General features: G+C 53.8%; 2 protein-coding genes across 5 annotated transcripts in view; one reads left to right on the top strand and one right to left on the bottom strand.

Annotated features, from left to right (window-relative positions):
• Nucleotides 1-20173, bottom strand: part of PNKD (PNKD metallo-beta-lactamase domain containing) — a 78422-nt gene that overhangs the window by 55418 nt on the left and 2831 nt on the right. The window lies entirely within an intron of this gene.
• On the top strand, nt 456-18855 carry TMBIM1 (transmembrane BAX inhibitor motif containing 1). 4 transcript variants are annotated; one of them, XM_063645127.1, is made up of 13 exons: nt 471-582; nt 1743-1865; nt 11119-11360; nt 12920-13020; nt 13692-13756; nt 13954-14007; nt 14480-14530; nt 15070-15109; nt 15374-15411; nt 15591-15678; nt 15954-16049; nt 16992-17045; nt 17436-18855. In XM_063645127.1, exons 3-13 carry the CDS (start codon nt 11159-11161, stop codon nt 17580-17582), a joined length of 936 nt encoding a protein of 311 aa, XP_063501197.1. In that variant the 5' UTR covers nt 471-582; nt 1743-1865; nt 11119-11158; the 3' UTR covers nt 17583-18855. The 4 variants fall into 4 exon arrangements, with proteins under 4 accessions (XP_055146633.1, XP_063501197.1, XP_055146634.1 ...); XM_055290658.2 differs by lacking the exon at nt 1743-1865 and having other exon boundaries at nt 456-582; XM_055290659.2 differs by lacking the exons at nt 471-582; nt 1743-1865 and adding an exon at nt 6007-6118.

The following is a 20173-nucleotide window of genomic DNA, read 5'->3' as shown; positions in this document are numbered from 1 at the left end:
AATTACTGATTTATTTCTAATGTAAAAATGGGAAACAAATGGCCTCCAGTAGGAAATTAATTTAATCCGCATAGCCACGCAATGGAATACTTCACGGCATTAAGATTGTGCTTTTGAAGACTCTTTAGTGAGAAGAAAAATGTTCATCATAAAATAGTAAAAAGAAGGGCAGTAAACAAAACACCATACAATATACCCCATTGTAGAAAAACAAAATACAGACAGAAATGTAACAGCCAAAGAAGGACCCAAAGCGTACGCTTCCCCCTGGGAACTAGAAGGGGTGGAGAGAAGTTACTTTCTTCCCTGCATTTCTGTGTCTTTTCTAGCTTCCCATCAGTATCATGTACTGCCTTTAAATCCGAAAATACCCCTCTGTTCTTAGTGAGGCGTCGTCGGGGCTCTGAGAGACGCGCCCGCCCGGGACAGACCCCCGCGCCCCCTGGCGGCGCCCTGTGGCCCCGCCCCACAAGGCCGGCGCGACGGGGCGGGGCGCGGAGCCCTAGCCGAGCCTAGCCCTGCCCGGCCCGGGAGGACTTGCAACACTCCGAGGCCAGGAGCGCTCCGTCTGGAACGGTGCAGGCAAGCCAGGGGGCCGGGGCCGGCGCCGTTGGGGACTGTGGGCGGTGGGGACTGGTCCAGGGCTGGGGCGGCCATGCGCCGGGGCGCCTAAACTTTTCGGAGCGCGCTCCTGGCTTGCCCGCTCCTGGGCCCAAGGAGCCCGTTCCAGATGGGGATCTCCCCGCCTGGCCCTTGGCGTTTCGCTCTCCCTGGGCGCGCGGGTGGGCGGCCGGGTCTGTGGCACCTGGTTAGCCTTGGGAGCCCAGCAGCGTGTTGTGGGCACTGGTGAGCGGAGCCAGGGTCTGGGGGTGTCCTCGTGTCCCCTCTTTCGGGCACGAGTGGCCTCTCTGTCGCAGGGCCTATCCACCATGCCAGCCCGAGTGGCCAGCTGTGTGGGATGAGGGCTTTCATGGCCCTCAGCTGGTGAGAAGAGGGAAGAGGGTGGGAGACAGCCAGGGCCTGGCACGGACCCCAGGTTGCCCCCACACGGGCTGAGGCCAGTCTCGGTGTAGACAGGTGAATATTTAAGGGGTGGGGAAGGGGGGTCCTAGCTTGCAGCTGGGGCAGAAGCTAACGAGCAGCTCAAGTGTTTGGCATGGGGAAGTGGCTACCTCTGTCACCATGACTTTGCCCTCTGCCAGTCCCACTTCCAGCCCACTGTTTCCCGGCTGGGTTCACAGAACTACAGGGGAGTAACATCCTCCTCGTGACTTCTTTGGGTTAGAGTGAAAACAGGGAAACGGGAAAAGGGAAAGCAAGTGGAGAGACTGGGGCAGGAGCCAGGGACCAGTGGGAGGAAGCAGAGGGAGGCTGCTGGGAGGCCAGGCCCTGACCTTGTGGGGTCGGCACCAATTCTTGTCCTATGGGGTCTCCATCTCCTCTCCCTCCTCTGTGGCCTCTGCGTGGTACCCAGGAGTTTGGGGTTCTACCTGAGCACCCTGGACATGGGATAAGTAGGCCTGGGAACGCGGGTCAGAGCCAGATGTCATGGAAGGGCCCTCAGGTGTCCAGTTCTCTGGGCTCTGAAATATTCATCTCATTAGTGAGCTTTGGTTTCCAAGCTGGCGACTTTGGGCTGGCCAGTGGTGGCAGGGGAGCCAGGTGCCTCCTGGGGCTGCTTTATTGGCGCAAAGGGGGAGCCATACTTCCTCCTCACCTGCCTCCTCTCTCTGTCTCTCCAGTCATGAGGATCCAGAGAACCAGTTTATAGCTTCAATGGAAAGGCAGGACCACAGTGTCAGGGGCCCCGTCTTCCTGTGCTATGACCCCAAGGCCTCACTTGTAAAAATGAGCACATCAGAGAGGTAATGATGGGTTATCCTGTAAGTGTTGGGAGAGCCTCATGTCATGAGCTGGGGTAATAGCCACCTGGGCTCAGCCTCCTCCCCTGGGAATGGGTGCCTCAGCCAGACGCTGTCTACCTCAGAGCACCTCCAACCGCAGGCCTCACCCTGGGCCTTTCAGAAACAGCAGAAACCACAGAGAAGGGAAACACACATACTTGTGTGTTTTCAGAGGGCTGAACTGGGAGGACCAGAGAGTGGAAGCTCATACAATTCTCTGGGGAGAAGTTCTGCTAACAACATGGCTGACCATGACATGGGCCTTCTGGACCTATTCTGTTGGGGACACAGTGGAAGGGATGACCTCGACAGAATCTTCCAACCCTAAGATTCTGGGATTCTAGGCCAAAACCTGGGTCTTGTTTTGAAGTAGAAATGATATCCAGAAGTCCTCAGGCTACAGTGGCAGGTACCTCCATTGGTGGGAAGGGAGATATTAATGAGCTCCCACTTTTGTCTATAATGATTTGTACTTTGCCCCGTTGCACAGAGGTGAGGTTAGGGGTGCCCGTTTCCTGGCTCTGTGGTAGCTGGATATGTCCCCCAGCCCTTGGCAGTAAATCCCACGGTGGGATAGCAGCTGTGTGGAATGGGGGAAGGGGAGGACCCTCGCCAGAGATCCTGGTACTGGGCTGACCCCCTGAGAGTGAGAGGGCATGTCTAGTACTTCATGTGACTGCTCTGAGGGGCAGCTGGGTGTACGCACAGAGGTTTTAAGAGACGAGGAGTTAGGATATGAATGATTCTCAGGGTTGGGTGTCTGTAATACAAAGGTGGCCTGGGTCAGCATCCCACAGGTGTTAATAGGTTTGCCTCGATAAAAGTGGCTCAGGCTTAAGGGAGTTTGAAGGAACACTGGGTTAAACAAAGCTGAACAGGGTTGCTTACTGCAGGACTTCTCAGGGGCTGAATATGCCATTGTGAATTTCCAAGAAGGGGGTGTGGATTGTTTCTCAAGAGTCATCTGTTTCCACCACTCATCCATTAACGTCTCCTGGGGCGTGTTCTTTAGAACAGTCTGGGAAATGCCTGGCTAGGTGATTCTGTTTCTCCACTCTGGCTCCTATAAACAAGTCCCTACTCCTTTCCCCCACGTGGGCTGATTTAGGGATAAAAGGAGGCCAGGGGAGGTCATTTGCCTGGATTCCTGCAGCTAGTTCATGAACCCAGGTCAGTGGACTTCCTGCCTCCTACTTCTTTTCTAGAGTGTTATACTGTTTAGCTCGGGCATAACTGATCACCCAGGAAGAGCTGGCCGTAGGGTCCAGACAGCATTATGGGGACAGTTTGGGAGGGTATGGATGGCCCTATACTGAGAACATGCCATGTACTTCTGCCTCTGAAGATGTCCTCGGAAACAGTTGCACATCAGTAGTGATGTGTAGGTTCTTGGGGAGTCATGCCATTCTGCCTTGAAGCCTTCTGTTAGGCTATTCATTCAGAATCAGAAACTGGCAGAGTGGACTTTGACCTTTCAGTTTTTTTTTTTTTTCTGTCACCCAGGCTGGAGTGCAGTGGCATGGTCTCGGCTCACTGCAACCTACGTCTCCTGGGTTCAAGGGATTCTCCTGCCTCAGCCTCCTGAGAAGCTGGGATTATAGGCATGTGCCACCATGCCCGGCTAATTTTTGTATTTTTAGTAGAGACGAGGTTTCACCATGTTGGCCAGGCTGGTCTCGCACACCTGACCTCAAGTGATCCGCCCGGCTCGGCCTCCCAAAGTGCTGGGATTACAGGCATGAGCCACCGTGCCTGGCCATTCTTTCATTTGAGGGGAATTGTCTTACTGATGTTAAAACTGGGTCTAGAGATGTGGCTCTTACAGTGGAGTCAGTCCCAAAGCCAGGACAAGAACTCGGTCCCCGCCTCCTAGCCCAGGACCCAGGCTTCAGATCAATTTTCTGCAGGGGAAAGAAATAATGGTAGCAACAAAAGCTTGCTCAGCTCCTTTCTATCTATCATTTTGATCTTTGCTGCCTCGGCCCCACCTTGGTGCTGCCTATTCACGAAAGTGCCTGCTACAGGTGCCTCAGGGGCTTCTACTGCCTGATATAAAAGCAAAGAGGCTGAATTTTAAATCAGGCATGAGATCTATGCTTAAACTCATCTCTGCTGTTTGCCTGCTGTGGGACCCTAGATCTCTTTTTCTCTGAATTTCAGTTATCTCATCTATAGAGTGGGATGAGGGTAAGAATACCTCACAGCGCTGTTGCAAGGATCAGATGTGCCTTAGTTACTATAGGTTGAGTGTCTCTTATCCAAAATGGGACCATTTTGACAATTTCCTTCCCTCCCTTTTCCTTTACCCACCCCAACTCCCTTCCACCCCCAAGAAAACACTTTACTCTCCTACTCGAGCATATAGTCATGATAGCCATGGGGGCAGACATCTACAGTGGCAGAAGCACATGGATTTTGGATTTTTTCGGATTTGGGGCTATGTATAGTATACTTACCGGTTGAGCATCCCTAATCTGAAAATCTGAAATCAGAAATGCTCCAGTGAGCATTCCTTTGAGTGTCATCTTGGTGCTCAACATGTTTCAGATTGTGGAGCATTTTGGATTTTGGAAATGAGGGATATTCAACCTGTACTTCCTTAGTTGTGTAGTAAGTACTGGAAGTGGTTCAACTACTCTAAGTGGTTCCCTTCCTTCCCTAGTTATTTTATTTATTTATTTTTTGAGACAGAGTCTCCCTCTGTTGCCCAGGCTGGAGTGCAGTGGCGCCATCTTGGCTCACTGCAAGCTTCGCCTCCCGGGTTCACGCCATTCTCCTGCCTCAGCCTCCTGAGTAGCTGGGACTACAGGTGTTCGCCACCACACCCAGCTAATTTTTTGTATTTTTTAGTAGAGATGGGGTTTCACTGTGTTAGCCAGGATGGTCTCGATCTCCTGACCTCGTGATCCACCCGCCTCAGCCTCCCAAAGTGCTGGGATTACAGGCGTGTGAGCCGCCATGCCCGGCCCCTTCCCTACTTCTTTATTGGGGTTAGTTATCAGTCTCCTTTGTCTGTCTCTTTCCCCTCCTGATCTTGAAGTTCAATGAAAAGACAGGAGATGATGAAACAAAGAAGGAAGTGAACAGGGACTGTGCTCAGAAGTATTATAGCATCAGCCTGCTAATGGCTTCCTCTTCCTTTATCTGTACTCCCAGGCCATCCTGACTTGGGTGGGGTAACCTGAGATTACCACTCTGATCACAGGATTCTGCTCCAGACAAGGGTGGCGGAGCTGCGGTGCCTGGGTCCTCTCGTGATCCCCAGGACAGCCTCTCCCTCCTAGGAGCTTGGAGCCGCCCCTCGGTCTCCATGGGTCCAGAGAAAGGCCACCCTGGCTAGAGAGGGGCTTGGGAGGGGTGGCCTCGAGTTGGGGGCCAGAAGTCTAGAGCTGGCAGTCTTTTTTTGAGACGGGGTTTCACTCTTGTTGCCCAGGCTGGAGTGCGATGGCATTGTTCTTGGCTCACTGCAACCTCTGCCTCTTGGGTTCAAGCGATCCCCCTGCCTCAGCCTCCCGAGTAGCTGGGACTTCAGGTGTGAAATACCATGCCCAGGCCGGGCGCAGTGGCTCACGCTTGTAATCCCAGCACTTTGGGAGGCCGAGGCGGGTGGATCACGAGGTCAGGAGATCGAGACCACGGTGAAACCCTGTCTCTACTAAAAATACAAAAAAATTAGCCGGGCGTGGTGGCGGGCGCCTGTAGTCCCAGCTACTTGGAGAGGCTGAGGCAGGAGAATGGCGGGAACCCAGGAGGCGGAGCTTGCAGTGGGCCGAGGTCACGCCACTGCACTCCAGCCTGGGCGACAGAGCGAGACTCCGTCTCAAAAAAAAAAAAAAAAAAGAAATACCGTGCCCAGCTAATTTTTTGTATTTTTTAGTAGACATGGGGTTTGACCATGTTGGCCACGATGGTCTTGATCTCCTGACCTCGTGATCCACCTGCCTCGGCCTCCCAAAGTGCTGGGATTACAGGCGTTAGCCACTGCAGCCAGCCCGGTCTTAACTGTTTCTGAACTGAGAGGTCGCTAGAGAACTGAGAGAATGGTAGCTTGTTCTGGCTCCTCCTTGGGAGCGGGTGTGTGCTGGTGTCTATCACTCAGAGAGTGGGCGGGGCTGGGAAGGGAAGTTCCAAACCCATGACCAAGAAGAGGGCTGTTCTGGGGTGGAGCAGGAACTTTCTTGGCTCTGGGGTTTCCTTGTCTGTCAAATGACCAGGTGAGATCCAAAGTCTAAGCCAGCTCTGATATTTTAGTGTTTAGATCCCTGTGGCTTCCTCTTCTTAGTCCCAAAGTCCAGGCTGATGGAAGGATATTTAGTTGATTCTGGGCCCCCTTGGTGCAGAATCAGGCCTGGTGACTTGCCCAAACACTCCTGGGTATATCTTTTTACTCATCTGCTCTCGTGGCTATGAGGTCAGCTGTGCCCTGGGGTAGGAGGATAAAGTGTTTTCTTGTGGGGGCAGATAAAGGAAAAGGGAGGGGAACAAATCCTCAGATCTGGGCTGTGCTCCTGTGCCTGCTGGGTGGGGTTTCCTGAGATGTGCATTCTGAGCTATTTTTTCCACTCTGGGCATCCGTCCCTGGCAGGGAGGAGGGCAGGCTGCCTGGACCAGTCAGCTGCTCCTTTCCATCCCTCCCTCCAGTACACACACTCTCCTCTTGCTGTAACCCCAGTAGCTCAGGCCTCCTCTGCAGATTCCGGAGCCTTAACCCTTCAGATACCCCAGGAGAGCCCCAGCCGGGGCCTCAGTAGGCCGACAGCAGGATTACCACACTGAGAGGGCTCCAGGGGAGGAGGTGCTTCCGCCTCTGCATCTGAAAACCTTGACACCCAGCAAGTCCTGCTCTCTGAGCTCACCCACTTGTGCCACTGCTGTGGTAGAAAGTAGGGGCTCTGGTTCCTTCCTAATGGGGGACTGGGGCCCTGAGAGAGGAGCAAACTTAGATCTATAATGGGCAAGGATAGGGCACAGTCTGAATGCCTTGATAACAGGCACTGTGAGGCAAGGAAGAATGTTCTAATGATCAAGCTGTCTGCAGACAAGGGGCTTGCTCCACGCTGCTGGAGTTCCTTCAAGCAGCAGGTGGGCCAGACACAGTGGCTCACACCTGTAATCCCAGCACTTTGGGAGGCCTCGGTGGGTGGATCACTTGAGGCCAGGAGTTTGCCAGCCTGGCCAACATGGTGAAACCGCGTTTCTACCAAAAAAAAAAAAAAAAAAAAAAAACAAGCAGAAGGTGAATGCCTACTGTATTTTGGGGAAATTCAGGCTTCCAGTGGGGACCTTAAAGTCCCTGCAGACTGTGAGCCCCTCTAGTAGCTGCTGGCAGAACCCAGATCTGATTTCTAGTCCTCACTCTCTGTCAGTCTCGTGATCTCTCTCCCCTTCTCCCTCCTTCCCTTACCCTCCATTCTTCTCCGGCCTCCACCCTTAGACATAGCTACGAAAGTAAACACTGACCCTTTCCCCCTTTGCTGCTACCTAGGCCGATGCCAGCACCAAACCTCATCCCTAGTGGAGGCCTCACTGATGTGGAAGTGGCCAGGGCCCTCATGGAGGCTGGGCAGGAGCCCAAGAGCAGGCTCTAAAGCTGCCAAACCCAGCAGGCCTGGGCCCCGGAGGCTCTTGCCAGTCTGACAGTGTTCTTGGCACTGCTCAGAGGTGAGCGTGGCTGAGTTTAGCAACTCCCCTGGCTAGCGTTAATGCTGGGGTTTCCTCTCCTGTGCCCAGGTCTCTCTATGTAGACAGCTAGGATCTCGTCCTGTCCCCAGGACCAGCTGGGTAACCAAGGACAGGTCCCTGTGCTGTGGCTGTCTAGTTGGTAAAGTGAGCGGTTGGCTGGCCTTGGGTGAGTTTCTTTTCAGCTCTGACCTTTATGTATCTCCAAGCCTGGGCCACCCTCTTCTCCCGCGGCCGTTGGCCAGGCTGTGAGCCCCGTGGTCGTGTGGAGGGCCTGAGTAGTTTGGCTTCCACTTGTGTCAGCCTCCTGTTGTCATGAGAGGGTTTTAGATGGAAGCTATGGCAGAAGTGAGGAGAAGGTTGGATAGACAGGGTGTTTTCAGGTGAGAGATTAAGAGCAGGGGCTTGGGAGTCAGTCTTGGGGCTCATTTTGACTTCATCACACTCTAGCTAGGTTATCTTGGCCAAGTGATTTAATTCTTCTGTGCCTCAATCTCTTCATTTGTAAATGGGAATAATAACAGTATTAACTTGCTGGACTGTTGTAAGGATTTAATGAAAATAACCAACCTTTATCCCCGTTGATCAGGGGTCGAGTTTCATTCTAAGTACTTTATGTGTATTTTCTTTTTTATTTTCTTCGAGACAGAGTCTCACTTTGTCACCCAGGCTGGAGTGCAGTGGCTGGAGTCCAGTGGCTCACTGGAACCTCCGCCTCCCAGGTTGAAGCGATTCTCCTGCCTCAGCCTCCCGAGTAACTGGGATTCTAGGCGCCTGCTGCCATGCCCAGCTAATTTTTATATTTTTAGTAGAGACGGGGTTTCACTATTTGGCCAGGCTGGTCTCGAACTCCTGATCTCAGGTGATCCACCTGCCTCGGCCTCTCAAAGTGTTGAGATTACAGGCTTGAGCCACTGTGCCCGGCCTTCTATGTGTATTTTCTCACTTAATTTTTATAGCAACCCCGTGGAGGGTACTATTACTAGTGTGAGACCCATTTTCCAGATGAAGAAACTGAGGCATAGTGAGTTGAAGTGGTCATGGTAGTTTCTGGTGTGGATGGGCTGGTGGCTGAGGTACCTGGAGGACTGGCTTGGAAACTGCTGTGTGCAGGCAGGCCTACTAGCACATGCTTCTGAAACCAAAAGCCTGAAAGGGAGGGGCAAGGGAGGCAGGAATGAAGCTCTGAGTCAGCACCCGCTGAGCTGCACCAGAACCTTGGAGTCCCGGTGCCCCATCCAAGGCTGACCCTTCTGTCTCTGAGTCACCTTTCACCTGGTGGCTGCCACAGCCCCTTGGTCTGGAAAGTTACCTGTTTGCCCTGCTTGGCTCAGAGGAGGGAGCGGGGCAGCTCTCTGGCCGAGCAGAGGTCAGGAGTTCCCAGAATCATAGTCTGTTGTTAGAGGGGGCAGTGGGCTTAGGGGTCATGTGGCCCCCACCTTATTTCACAGAGGTGCACCCTGAGGAGGTGCTGGGACATGTCCTGGTGACATCATGATTGGGGTTTCTGCCCACAGAGCCTTTCCGGCCAGTGCCTTTTTTTTTTTCTGAGATGGAGTCTCGCTCCGTTGCCCAGGCTGGAGTACGGTGGCGCGATCTCAGCTCACCACAACCTCTGCCTCCCAGGTTCAAGTGATTCTCTTGCCTCAGCCTCCTGAGTAACTGGGACTACAGGTACACGCCACCATGCCTGGCTAATTTTTGCATTTTTAGTAGAGCAAGGTTTCACTATGTTGGCCAGGCTGGTCTCGAACTCCTGACCTCATGATCTGCCCACTTCAGCCTTCCAAAGTGCTGGGATTACAGGCATGGGTTACCGCACCCTGCCAGCTTTGTATTTCTGACCTGACATTCTTGCCCTGGTTCTATCCCAGCCCCTCTAGGGAGATGGAGAACAGCTTTCCTCAAAATAACCCACTTAGAGACCTGGAGTTTTATTCAATTCCCCCTCCTCAACCCTCCCTGCCACCTTCCCCTCTCTGAATTATCCCAGTTGTCATAAGAGAGAAGAAATAAGATAGTCCTTTATTTGATCCCTGAACTGTGCAATGTGCCCTAAAAAGAGACGCTGGTCTCTCTTGCTTCCAACAGAGCCTCTAAGAGCCTCTGGTGTCTGCTGACCTGCATCTGGGGGTGTCCTCCTTGGGGATCCTAAAGCCCCCTGTAGATGCCCTAGAAGAGGTGGTGGCCCTCTCAAGCCCAGACTGCCAGGGCTTGTCCTTACTGGGGATGCAGGGGCCCTCTAGGGGCTTCCTTAGCTCTTCCTAAGCCTGCATCTCTGCTACCTCAGAGGGGACCACCAGGCCCAGAGGACAGTAACTGGCAGAGGAGGCATAAGAGCACCGCATAACATGAAGGACCTGGACCCAGGATCTGGAAGGCCTCCGTCCTGGTTATGCCACTGACCTGCGAGTTCTGGGGTTCTGGGGAATCACTTCCCTGTTCAGGGCCTGCATTCTCTCATCTAAAGTGAGCATTTGGGGCTTATGGCCTCGAGGTCCCTTCCAACTCCAGTTTGGGGTTCCCTTCCCCTGGTTTCTTGGCCCTTCCCTGGCTATGGGGCTCTTCCTGCTGCAGGGAAGGCATTCCCTTGACCTCATGGCCTGACTCCTCAGCTCTTTGTCCTCCTGCTAGCACTGTACCTGGAAGACAGGTGGAACTCACAGAGAGCCTGGGATTCAGAACATCTGTCTCCCCCTCCGGGGTGGGGGTGAGGGGGAGGGCGAGGGGCCCTCTACTCTCTCTTCCCTAGCAAGGCCAGAGAGCAGCCGTGGTCGCAGGCTGCCACATGCCTTTCTGACGTGCCACCGCTGTTATTTGAAGGAACCAGAAAGTCTTGTCTCAAGCTGGCCCTTTGCCACAGCCTCCTGGCCCCCAGCCCCCATACCACCCACCCCTGCTTCTCAGGCTTCTTGACTCAGCCTGCCACTGGCCCCCGGGTCCCTGGATCCCTTCCTCCTCAGGGCCTGGCAGCTCTGGCACTGAGGCTATCTTGTTTTCGTCCACCTCTCCCCTCGGCTCTCCACTTTGAGCCTTGGCTCCAACCCAGCTCTGGCTTCCAGGCCTGGCATCCCCATCAGCTGTGGCAGGGGCAGAGCTGACCCTTTCAGAGGGTCCCAGCTGGCCCTGTGAGTCGCCAGGAGGCTGTGCCTGGGCCATCTGGCTTCTTTGCTGGTTCTGCCATCAAGCCACCAACACTGGAAGGTTTTCTTAAACCAGAACAGGGAGTTCCCAGGCTCCCTCCCAGGCTCCCTGGTTCCCTGTCTCCTCAGCGAATCCTTCCTCCTGCTTTCCTATGGCTGGGGAGCTGCACAGTGAGAGGCCTGTGGACAAAAAGCAGGCGCAAAGGCAGGAGGGATAGGAGCCCAGTTGGTGGGGAGGCGGCCTGTGGACAGCAAATGACATGCTGCCCTCTAAGGAGAAAATAGGTGTTCCTCTCCACGGAGGCAGCCTGGACAAGGCTGGAAGTGGGGCCACGAGGCTGAGTGAGCTGGGCCTGGGCATTCATGATTGCTTTTCTCCTCTCCCATTTCAGGTCCCAGCAGCTGGGGTTTCCCCTCAGCCCGTGAGCGGCCATGTCCAACCCCAGCGCCCCACCACCATATGAGGACCGCAACCCCCTGTACCCAGGCCCTCCGCCCCCTGGGGGCTATGGGCAGCCATCCGTCCTGCCAGGAGGGTATCCTGCCTACCCTGGCTACCCACAGCCTGGCTACGGTCACCCTGCTGGCTACCCACAGCCCATGCCCCCCATCCACCCGATGCCCATGAACTATGGTGAGTCCTGGAAGGGAAGATGGAGGGTGGGTAGGAGGGACAGCACTTGGAGCAGATGAGGCCACCACCTCCTGCCCCTTTTCTCTTCTAGTTCCCCTTAAATCCCTTTTCTCATCTTCTCTGTTGAGATCTCTCCCTCTGTTTCTTGTCTTTGTTATCCTCCACTTTTTCCCTCAGCAACTGGCCCCCAGCCACTTGCTGGCCCTTTGTTCAAGGGGATCCATGAGGCATGTCCCAGAAGGTACACACCACAGGAGAATGGGACTGGGCCAAGAAATGACTCCTGAGGGGTTACCTCAGGGCACCAGCCCTGTTTCCCAACAAGCTGCCAACAAGCTGCTGCCACCTCCCAGACCTGTCGACTTCCTTAGGGAACTCCTTTGGGAACCTGAACCACTTTCCTCATCCTTTAAAGTGAAATCTGACTTTTGCAAAAGACATTTGGAGCCAAGTTTGGTAAACATCATGGCAGGGACATGCTGTGTTTGGTCAGAAATGAGGTGAGGCCAGGCGCGGTGGCTCATGCCTGTAATCCCAGCACTCTGGGAGGCTAAGGCGAGCGGATCACCTGAGGTCAGGAATTTGAGACCAGCCTGGCCAACATGGCAAAACCCCATCTCTACTAAAAATACAAAGTTTAGCCAGGCGTGGTGGCGTGCACCTATAATCCCAGCTACTCGGGAGGCTGAGGCAGGAGAATCGCTTGCAATCCCAGGAGGTGGAGGTTGCAGTGAGCCAGGATCACACTACTGCACTTCAGCCTGAGCAACAGACCGAGACTCTGTCTGAAAAAAAAAAAAAAAAGAGGCCAGGAGCGGTGGCTCATGCCTGTAATCTCAACACTTTGGGAGGCTGAGATGGGCGGATCGAGTTTGACACCAGCCTGGCCAACATGGTGAAACCCTGTCTCTACCGAAAATACAAAAAATGAGCCGGGCGTGGTGGCATGCACCTGTAATCCCAGCTACTTGGGAGGCTAAGGCAGGAGAATCGCTTGAACCCACGAGGTGGAGGTTGCAGTGAGCCGAGATCACGCCTTTGCACTCCAGCTTGGGCAACAAGACCAAAACTCTGTCTCAAAAAAAAAAAAAAAAGGAAATGAGGTGAAGTTAGAGTGCAGTGAGTCTTCCTGGGTGGCTCAAGTGTGGATTTTAAAAGTAGTTCCCAAAGAGGCATTCAGGCATTCAGGGAATGTTTGCAGCCCTGCAGCGTCTCTGAACTCCAGAGAGGTGTCAGCCAGCTCTCACCTGGACATGTGCGCTGGTGCGGATCTGTGCATTGGTCCTGCACAGTCACGCACACCCTCTGCACACCTGCCTCTGTGAGGCTGATGCAGATCCCCGTCTTCACCTCCATCCCTGCTGCTGCACAAACTGCATTCTGCCGCCCTCCTTTTCTCCGACCCTGTGTCTAGAGGACCCCAGCTTGGGAGAAGAGTTCCTGTTATAACACTTGTCTTTTGGCTGGAGATACCTGAGACTTTGAGATTGTCAGGGAGGCTTTGGGATTGACGCCACATGTCTGAGGTCCCCAGCTGGTCAAGTGTCATCTGTCCCTAGGCCCAGGCCATGGCTATGATGGGGAGGAGAGAGCGGTGAGTGATAGCTTTGGGCCTGGAGAGTGGGATGACCGGAAAGTGCGACACACTTTTATTCGAAAGGTAAGATACGTGCTGGGAGGTGGGTGTACCTGGGGCCCCTTAGGCTGTGGGAATGGGGAGTGGGTAGGCCACAGTAGCCCCAGGGCATCAATTCCATGAAATACACTGGCTGCCTGTCTTCTCTAGCCTTGTCTGCTTCTTGGAGAGGCACCTGGCTTCTCTAACCCCAGGGTTCCCTCTCTTTTTGCACCTCTCTTCTTGACCATGTTTTGGGAGGACACATTCAGTCTGGGAGAATCTCCTAGGTGGGCTCTGCCACAGTGCCCGCCTTCCCCAGACATCTTTCTCCCCTTAGACTATAGACAGCTTGGAGCCAGAAATGATCCTACTCGCTTGTAACCCACACTCTCCATCTCACAGCTGCACAGAGTGTGCACACTGAGCTGCTGGGGTGCAGAGGCCATACTGGTAGAGCATGGTGGCCAGGCAGGGCAAGTCAGTAGTCACCAAGGCTGGTGTTGGACAGGAGGGCAGATGGCAGGGAGCATGGGAGGGGGGCTGAGGAAGAAGTGCACATGGCCTCTGAGCCAGGCATCTCACTAGGGTCGCCTCTGGGCCAGGCTGCAGCTAGGCAGGGTTCTTGAGTGGGAGGAAAGTATTGGGGGCTGGCGGCTTCCTGGGGGAGGCCAGGGGTGCCAGATGGTGACCCATGCCCGGCCGTCTGTGTACAGGTTTACTCCATCATCTCCGTGCAGCTGCTCATCACTGTGGCCATCATCGCTATCTTCACCTTTGTGTAAGTCTCTAGGCCTTGTCACCCACTCCTACTGCCCTGGGGGTTCAGGATCACCAGCTGGGAGTGTGGGTGGCGGTGGGCCCTGCTCTCAGGGTGACCATGGGCAATTAGAGAAGGTGAAGCCAGGGCTGCCTGGCGGGCCTGGGTGGGGCAGACAAGCCTCAGAGTGACTCCTCCTGTCCTCCCCTGCCCCACAGGGAACCTGTCAGCGCCTTTGTGAGGAGAAATGTGGCTGTCTACTACGTGTCGTAGTGAGTGTGTGCTCCTCTGTGGCTGGGCAGGGAGGCAGGGGTGGCAGCTTCTGTTTCTAGGTCACCAGCTTTGCTCAGGGCAGGATCAAAATACTTTTTGAGAGGGCCCCCAAGTTGGTGCCAGTTTCCCATGCCAGAGGGTGTGGGTGTGCGTGCCCAGATGAGTAACAGACCCCTAGAACTCAAGAACAAGAGTGGGACCTGCTGGTGGTGGCGTGCACGCTGCGCTGCAGCCCCCGTGCCCTCTCAGCCCATCAGCTGCAGCCTCCCCAGACCTCCTTCCTGGCCAGAGCCTGGTGCTTCAAAGCATCTCAGTGACCCTGGCTGGGGGTAATCTTGTTCTTGCTTCCTGTTGAGTTGCTTCCCCTCAGACTTCTGAACAGCTATTTGGGCCCCAAATCACTGGCCTTGTGTGTGCTGCCAGACGGGGCAGGTTTGGGCCTGAACTGCTTCCCCATCTCTTTCTCCCCAGTGCTGTCTTCATTGTCACCTACCTGATCCTTGCCTGCTGCCAGGGACCCAGGTGAGTCCCAGAGACTTAGACAGTGAGAGAGGTGACAGGGATTGGGATGGGGGCCGAGTATTTTGGAAAGAAAAAGGATTCCTTTATAGCAGCTGAATGGAAACTTACAAGAAATGAGGAGGATGATGATGACAGCTACTGTTCAGGTGTATACAAAGGACCATGTGTGTGCAGGAGCTAACTAGCTGTCACTCTTATAGTAATCCTGCAAGACAGGTAGCATTTTAGCCAGTTAACAAATAGGAAGAACCCGAGGCTCAAAGAGGCTGAGTAACTTTCTCCCCGTCACACAGGCAGTCAGTCTAAGAGTTGCAAACCAATCCAGGTGTTTCTGGCGCCACAGCACAGGTCTGTCCCATTGGTCCATGTTGTCCCTGCGTACCACACCTGAACAGGTGCCAAAGGCCATGCCAACCTCCCTCCTTGGAGTCAAGGCTTAATCCTCCAGGCACAGGAGCCAAGCACTTCCTTCTGCTGCAGGAGCCTCTGACACCTGAGTGGCCCCAAGTCATTTAATCAAGGCTTCTTTTTCCCTTCAGACGCCGTTTCCCATGGAACATCATCCTGCTGACCCTTTTTGTAAGTCTACAAGGGTGGCAGGAGGGTGTGGAGATGCTGTGAGGGAGACTGGTCCCAGGGAAGGGATGGGGACCCATTTCAGAAGGATGTCCTGGCTGTCTCCCCCACCTTATCTGGGCCACCTATTCTGATCTCCTCTGTGGCTGCCTCTTTCCAACTTGGTGGCGTTCCTCAGCTCTGGCAGAGGCCACCATGGCCACTCCCCCAGCGCCCTGCCTTCCTTCCTTTTTAAGTGTTTCATTCTTGTCTCTCTCCTTCCCTCAGACTTTTGCCATGGGCTTCATGACGGGCACCATTTCCAGGTACATTCAAGGATAAAGCACCATTCTTGGGAAACGTGTATTGTGGGGAGTGGGGTGTTCCTGGGCCAGCAGCCAGCTGCGTGGGTGGATTCTGGGCAGGTCCCCTCTGGAAGTGGTGATTTTGAAGTCATTCATACGTGGCTTAATGCCTCTTGTCTGTAACTCCTGCTTCTCCCCAGTATGTACCAAACCAAAGCCGTCATCATTGCAATGATCATCACTGCGGTGGTATCCATTTCAGTCACCATCTTCTGCTTTCAGACCAAGGTGAGGGCATGGAGGGCCCTTCCCTGGCCCCCTGACTCCCCTTTCTTATCAGGCCTGGACAGGCCCGGACCCCTGTACACTAGGGATGTTCCCTAGAGACCTGATCCCCTTCTCCTCATCCACACCTACAAAACCGTGTCCTGTTTCTGTCCTTAGAATGTTGTGGGACTCCCATGCCCCCTAGGAGGCAGCACTGGGACTCCCTGGCAGGGCCAGTCTGACTGGGCTGGTTGTCACAGCCGTCTGACAGGTGCCTCTTTCTCTCTTCCTGGCAGGTGGACTTCACCTCATGTACAGGCCTCTTCTGTGTCCTGGGAATTGTGCTCATGGTGACTGGGATTGTCACTAGCATTGTGCTCTACTTCCAATACGTGAGTGTCCCAGGAGAGCTGGGGTCAGTGAACCCAGTGCTCAGAGCAGACTTCCTATATAGCATGGTCTCGCAGGCCCCAAAGGCCCCTGGGGTGGGCTCTGACCTCCAAAAACCTCTCGACTGGCTAGCAAAGGCACCAATATGCAGGCAGCGTCCTTGTGGGTGAGGGTAGACTCTCTATGTGGAGATGGGCGGCCTTGGAGCCAGAGCACCTGAAGCCCTGGACTGCATTACTGCACTCCTAGGGGAAGGGGTGGATTCAGTCTGCCTGGCAGCTGAGAATCAGGTTCTAGGAGGCAGACTGGGAGAGGAACCCAGAGGACTGAGATGATGGGCCTGGGTGGAAGGGACCTTGGGGGTGTCTGGATCCAATTATTTCCTTTATTCTGTTCAGCTGGGGGAGAACAGTGCTGAAGGGGAAGGATGGGGACATGAGGGCTGCCTGCCCATGGGCCAGCTCTGCCCTTCTGTGGATGGCCACCTGTGGGCATGTCATGCGGGCTGTCCTGTGGGTGCTCCCAGATTTTGATACTCACCAGAGGGGTTGGGGGGCCTCCCTTCTTCCTTAGTCTACCCCTCCCAGGCTGGGCTGTAGGAACTGGTCTATTGAATGCTGACCATGACTGGGGGGTGCTGGGTCTGCCCCCTTCAGAGCTGTAACTCAACTGCGTTTTTTCTAGAAGTATAGTGGACACTTGTGTACCTTGACTGGCTTTGGAGATCGGTTTTATACAGCCGTTGCAGGATGGCCTCCGCTTCCTCTGCTGGATATATCACCAGTCTTAATTCCTACAGGATCTGGAAAGGCAGTAGCTTTTCATGGAGAGCTAGCTTCCCAGCTCTACCCACTCTCATGCCACTGTCCTGGGGGAAGCTGGGGCCTGCGGGCCTGTGATTTGCTGAAGTTTCTAATGCCATTCTCTGTACCCTTCTTCCCCAGGTTTACTGGCTCCACATGCTCTATGCTGCTCTGGGGGCCATTTGTTTCACCCTGGTGAGTATGTCCCAGCCCCACTCTAGGAAGGGGAGCTGAGGGGATGAGGGGAGGAATCTAGGGAAGGAGGCATGAATTTAGACTGCTTGGGAGGCAGGGAATGGGGCCATAGCTGGCCATTCCTCTCACTACTGTCCAGAGGTTCCATTGATTTTTGTGGGCACTCTCGCCATCTCTTGTTCAAGCTGCCTGCTATTATTGAGAACGGTGTGTCTGCTTCCTTTCCTAGACTGTGAGCGGCTACAGTGTAGAGCCCATATGTTATGCTGTGCGTTAATGCGGCCCTAAGCACTGTGTGGCGCATAGGCCCCCAGGACAAATCTGCTGAGCAAAAATGAGCTCTGGACACTGATGTCTGATTTCTCACTTCTGGCTTCCCTATCCTTGCAGTTCCTGGCTTACGACACACAGCTGGTCCTGGGGAACCGGAAGCACACCATCAGCCCGGAGGACTACATCACTGGCGCCCTGCAGATTTACACAGACATCATCTACATCTTCACCTTTGTCCTGCAGCTGATGGGGGATCGCAATTAAGGAGCAAGCCCCCGTTTTCACCCGATCCTGGGCTTTCCCTTCCAAGCTAGAGGGCTGGGCCCTGTGACTGTGGTCTGGGCTTCAGTCCCCTTTCCTTCCCCTTGAGTAACATGCCCAGTTTCCTTTCTGTCCTGGAGACAGGTGGCCTCTCTGGCTATGGATGTGTGGGTACCTGGTGGGGACGGAGGAGCTAGGGACTAACCGTTGCTCTTGGTGGGCTTAGCAGGGACTAGGCTGAAGATGTGTCTTCTCCCCGCCACCTACTATATGACACCACATTCTTCCTAACAGCTGGGGTTGGGAGGAAGATAAAAAGAGCCTATTCGATAGCTAGAAGGCAATATGAAAGGTAGAAGTGACTTCGATGTTACGAGGTTCCCCTCCCACCTCTCACAGGCTTCTTGGCTACGTAGTTGGAGCTGTTTCTTCCCCCAGCAAAGCCAGAGAGCTTTGTCCCCGGCCTCCTGGACACATAGGCCATTATCCTATATTCCTTTGGCTTGGCATCTTTTAGCTCAGGAGGGTAGAAGAGATCTGTGCCCATGGGTCTCCTTGCTTCAATCCCTTCTTGTTTCAGTGACATATGTATTGTTTATCTGGGTTAGGGATGGGGGACAGATAATAGAACGAGCAAAGTAACCTATACAGGCCAGCACAGAACAGCACCTCCCCTGGGCTTGCTCCTGGCTTGTGACAGTATAAGACAGAGCAGGCCACATGTGGCCATCTGCTCCCCATTCTTCAAAGCTGCTGGGGCCTCCTTGCAGGCTTCTGAGATCTCTGGTCAGAGTGAACTCTTGCTTCCTGTATTCAGGCAGCTCAGAGCCGAAAGTAAGCGGCAGAGTCATACGTGTGGCCAGGAAGTAGCCAGGGTGAAGAGAGACTCGGTGCGGGCAGGGAGAATGCCTGGGGGTCCCTCACCTGGCTAGGGAGATACTGAAGCCTACTGTGGTACTGAAGACTTCTGGGTTCTTTCCTTCTGCTAACCCAGGGAGGGTCCTAAGAGGAAGGTGACTTCTCTCTGTCTTAAGTTGCACTGGGGGATTTCTGACTTAAGGCCCATCTCTCCAGCCAGCCACTGCCTTCTTTGTAATATTAAGTGCCTTCAGCTGGAATGGGGAAGGGGGACAAGGGTCAGTCTGTTGGGTGGGGGCAGAAATCAAATCAGCCCAAGGATATAATTAGGATTAATTACTTAATAGAGAAATCCTAACTATATCACACAAAGGGATACAACTATAAATGTAATAAAGTTTATGTCTAGAAGTTAAAACCCTGTATGGCTCCAGGAATATGTGTGGCTCTGCCCAAAGCATCTACTTCTTCCTTCTGCATTCTGGCTTGGGCTGTCCTACCTTTTCCAAGGTAATCAAATACACTTTACCGCAGCACTTTCTGGGGATGGATGCAATAGACTAGTGAAGGCTCAGGAGTCGGGTGGGGAAAGAGAGAGCTCAACCCTATCACACTGGATCACTGGATATGGAAGAGACCTCTTGGCTGTAGTGCTTGACCTTTTCTGCTCCATGGACCCTTTCCAAAAGCTCATGAGAGCTAACTTTCTTCCCCAAAGAGCTGTATGTATACCTACAGTTTTGCAGATGGAGGAGGGGATGGACTGCAGGTTCAGTCCATGTCAACTCCTGTCTTAGAAATCACCAGTCCCATCTCTTAAAAAATGAGGAAACTGGGCCTGGTGCGGTGGCTCACACCTGTAACTCCAGCACTTTGGGAGGCCAAGGGCTGGGGGGGAATCACCTGAGGTCAGGAGTTTGAGACCAGCCAGACCAACGTGGTGAAACCCCATCTCTACTAAAAGTACAAAAAAAAAAAAAAAAAAAAAATTAACTGGGAGTGTGAGTGCCTGTAATCCCAGCTACTCTGGAGGCTGAGGCAGGAGAATTGCTTGAACCCAGAAGGTGGAGGTTGCAGTGAGCTGAGATCATGCCATTGTACTCCAGCCTGGGCAACAAGAGTGAAACTCTGTCTCAAAATAAATAAATAAATACATCCAAAAAAAAAAAAAAAAAACACAAAAAGTAACTGGGCATGGTGGCACTCACCTGTGGTCCCAGCTACTCAGGAGGCTGAGGTAGGGGGATCACTTGAGCCCAGGAGGCGGAGGTTGCAGTGAGCTGACGATCACGCCACTGCACTCCAGCCTGGGTAACAGAGCGAGACTCCGTCTCAAAACAAAAAACCAAAAAAATCGGCCGGGCGTGGTGGCTCAAGCCTGTAATCCCAGCACTTTGGGAGGCCGAGGCGGGCGGATCACGAGGTCAGGAGATCGAGACCATCCTGGCTAACACGGTGAAACCCCGTCTCTACTAAAAATACAAAAAAAAAAATTAGCCGGGCGTGGTGGCGGGCGCCTATAATCCCAGCTACTCGGGAGGCTGAGGCAGGAGAATGGCGTGAACCCGGCAGGTGGAGCTTGCAGTGAGCCGAGATCGTGCCAGTGCACTCCAGCCTGCAGCCTGGGGGACAGAGAAAGACTCCGTCTCAAAAAAAAAAAAAAAAAAAAAACCAAAAAAATGAGGAAACTGAGGCCCAGAGTCGAGTCATTTGGACTCAGTAAAGAGCAGTGCTTT

The sequence above is a fragment of the Symphalangus syndactylus genome, chromosome 8 (assembly GCF_028878055.3).
Source record: "Symphalangus syndactylus isolate Jambi chromosome 8, NHGRI_mSymSyn1-v2.1_pri, whole genome shotgun sequence".
NCBI classification, from domain to species: domain Eukaryota; kingdom Metazoa; phylum Chordata; class Mammalia; order Primates; family Hylobatidae; genus Symphalangus; species Symphalangus syndactylus.
This window is presented reverse-complemented; position numbering and strand designations above follow the sequence as displayed.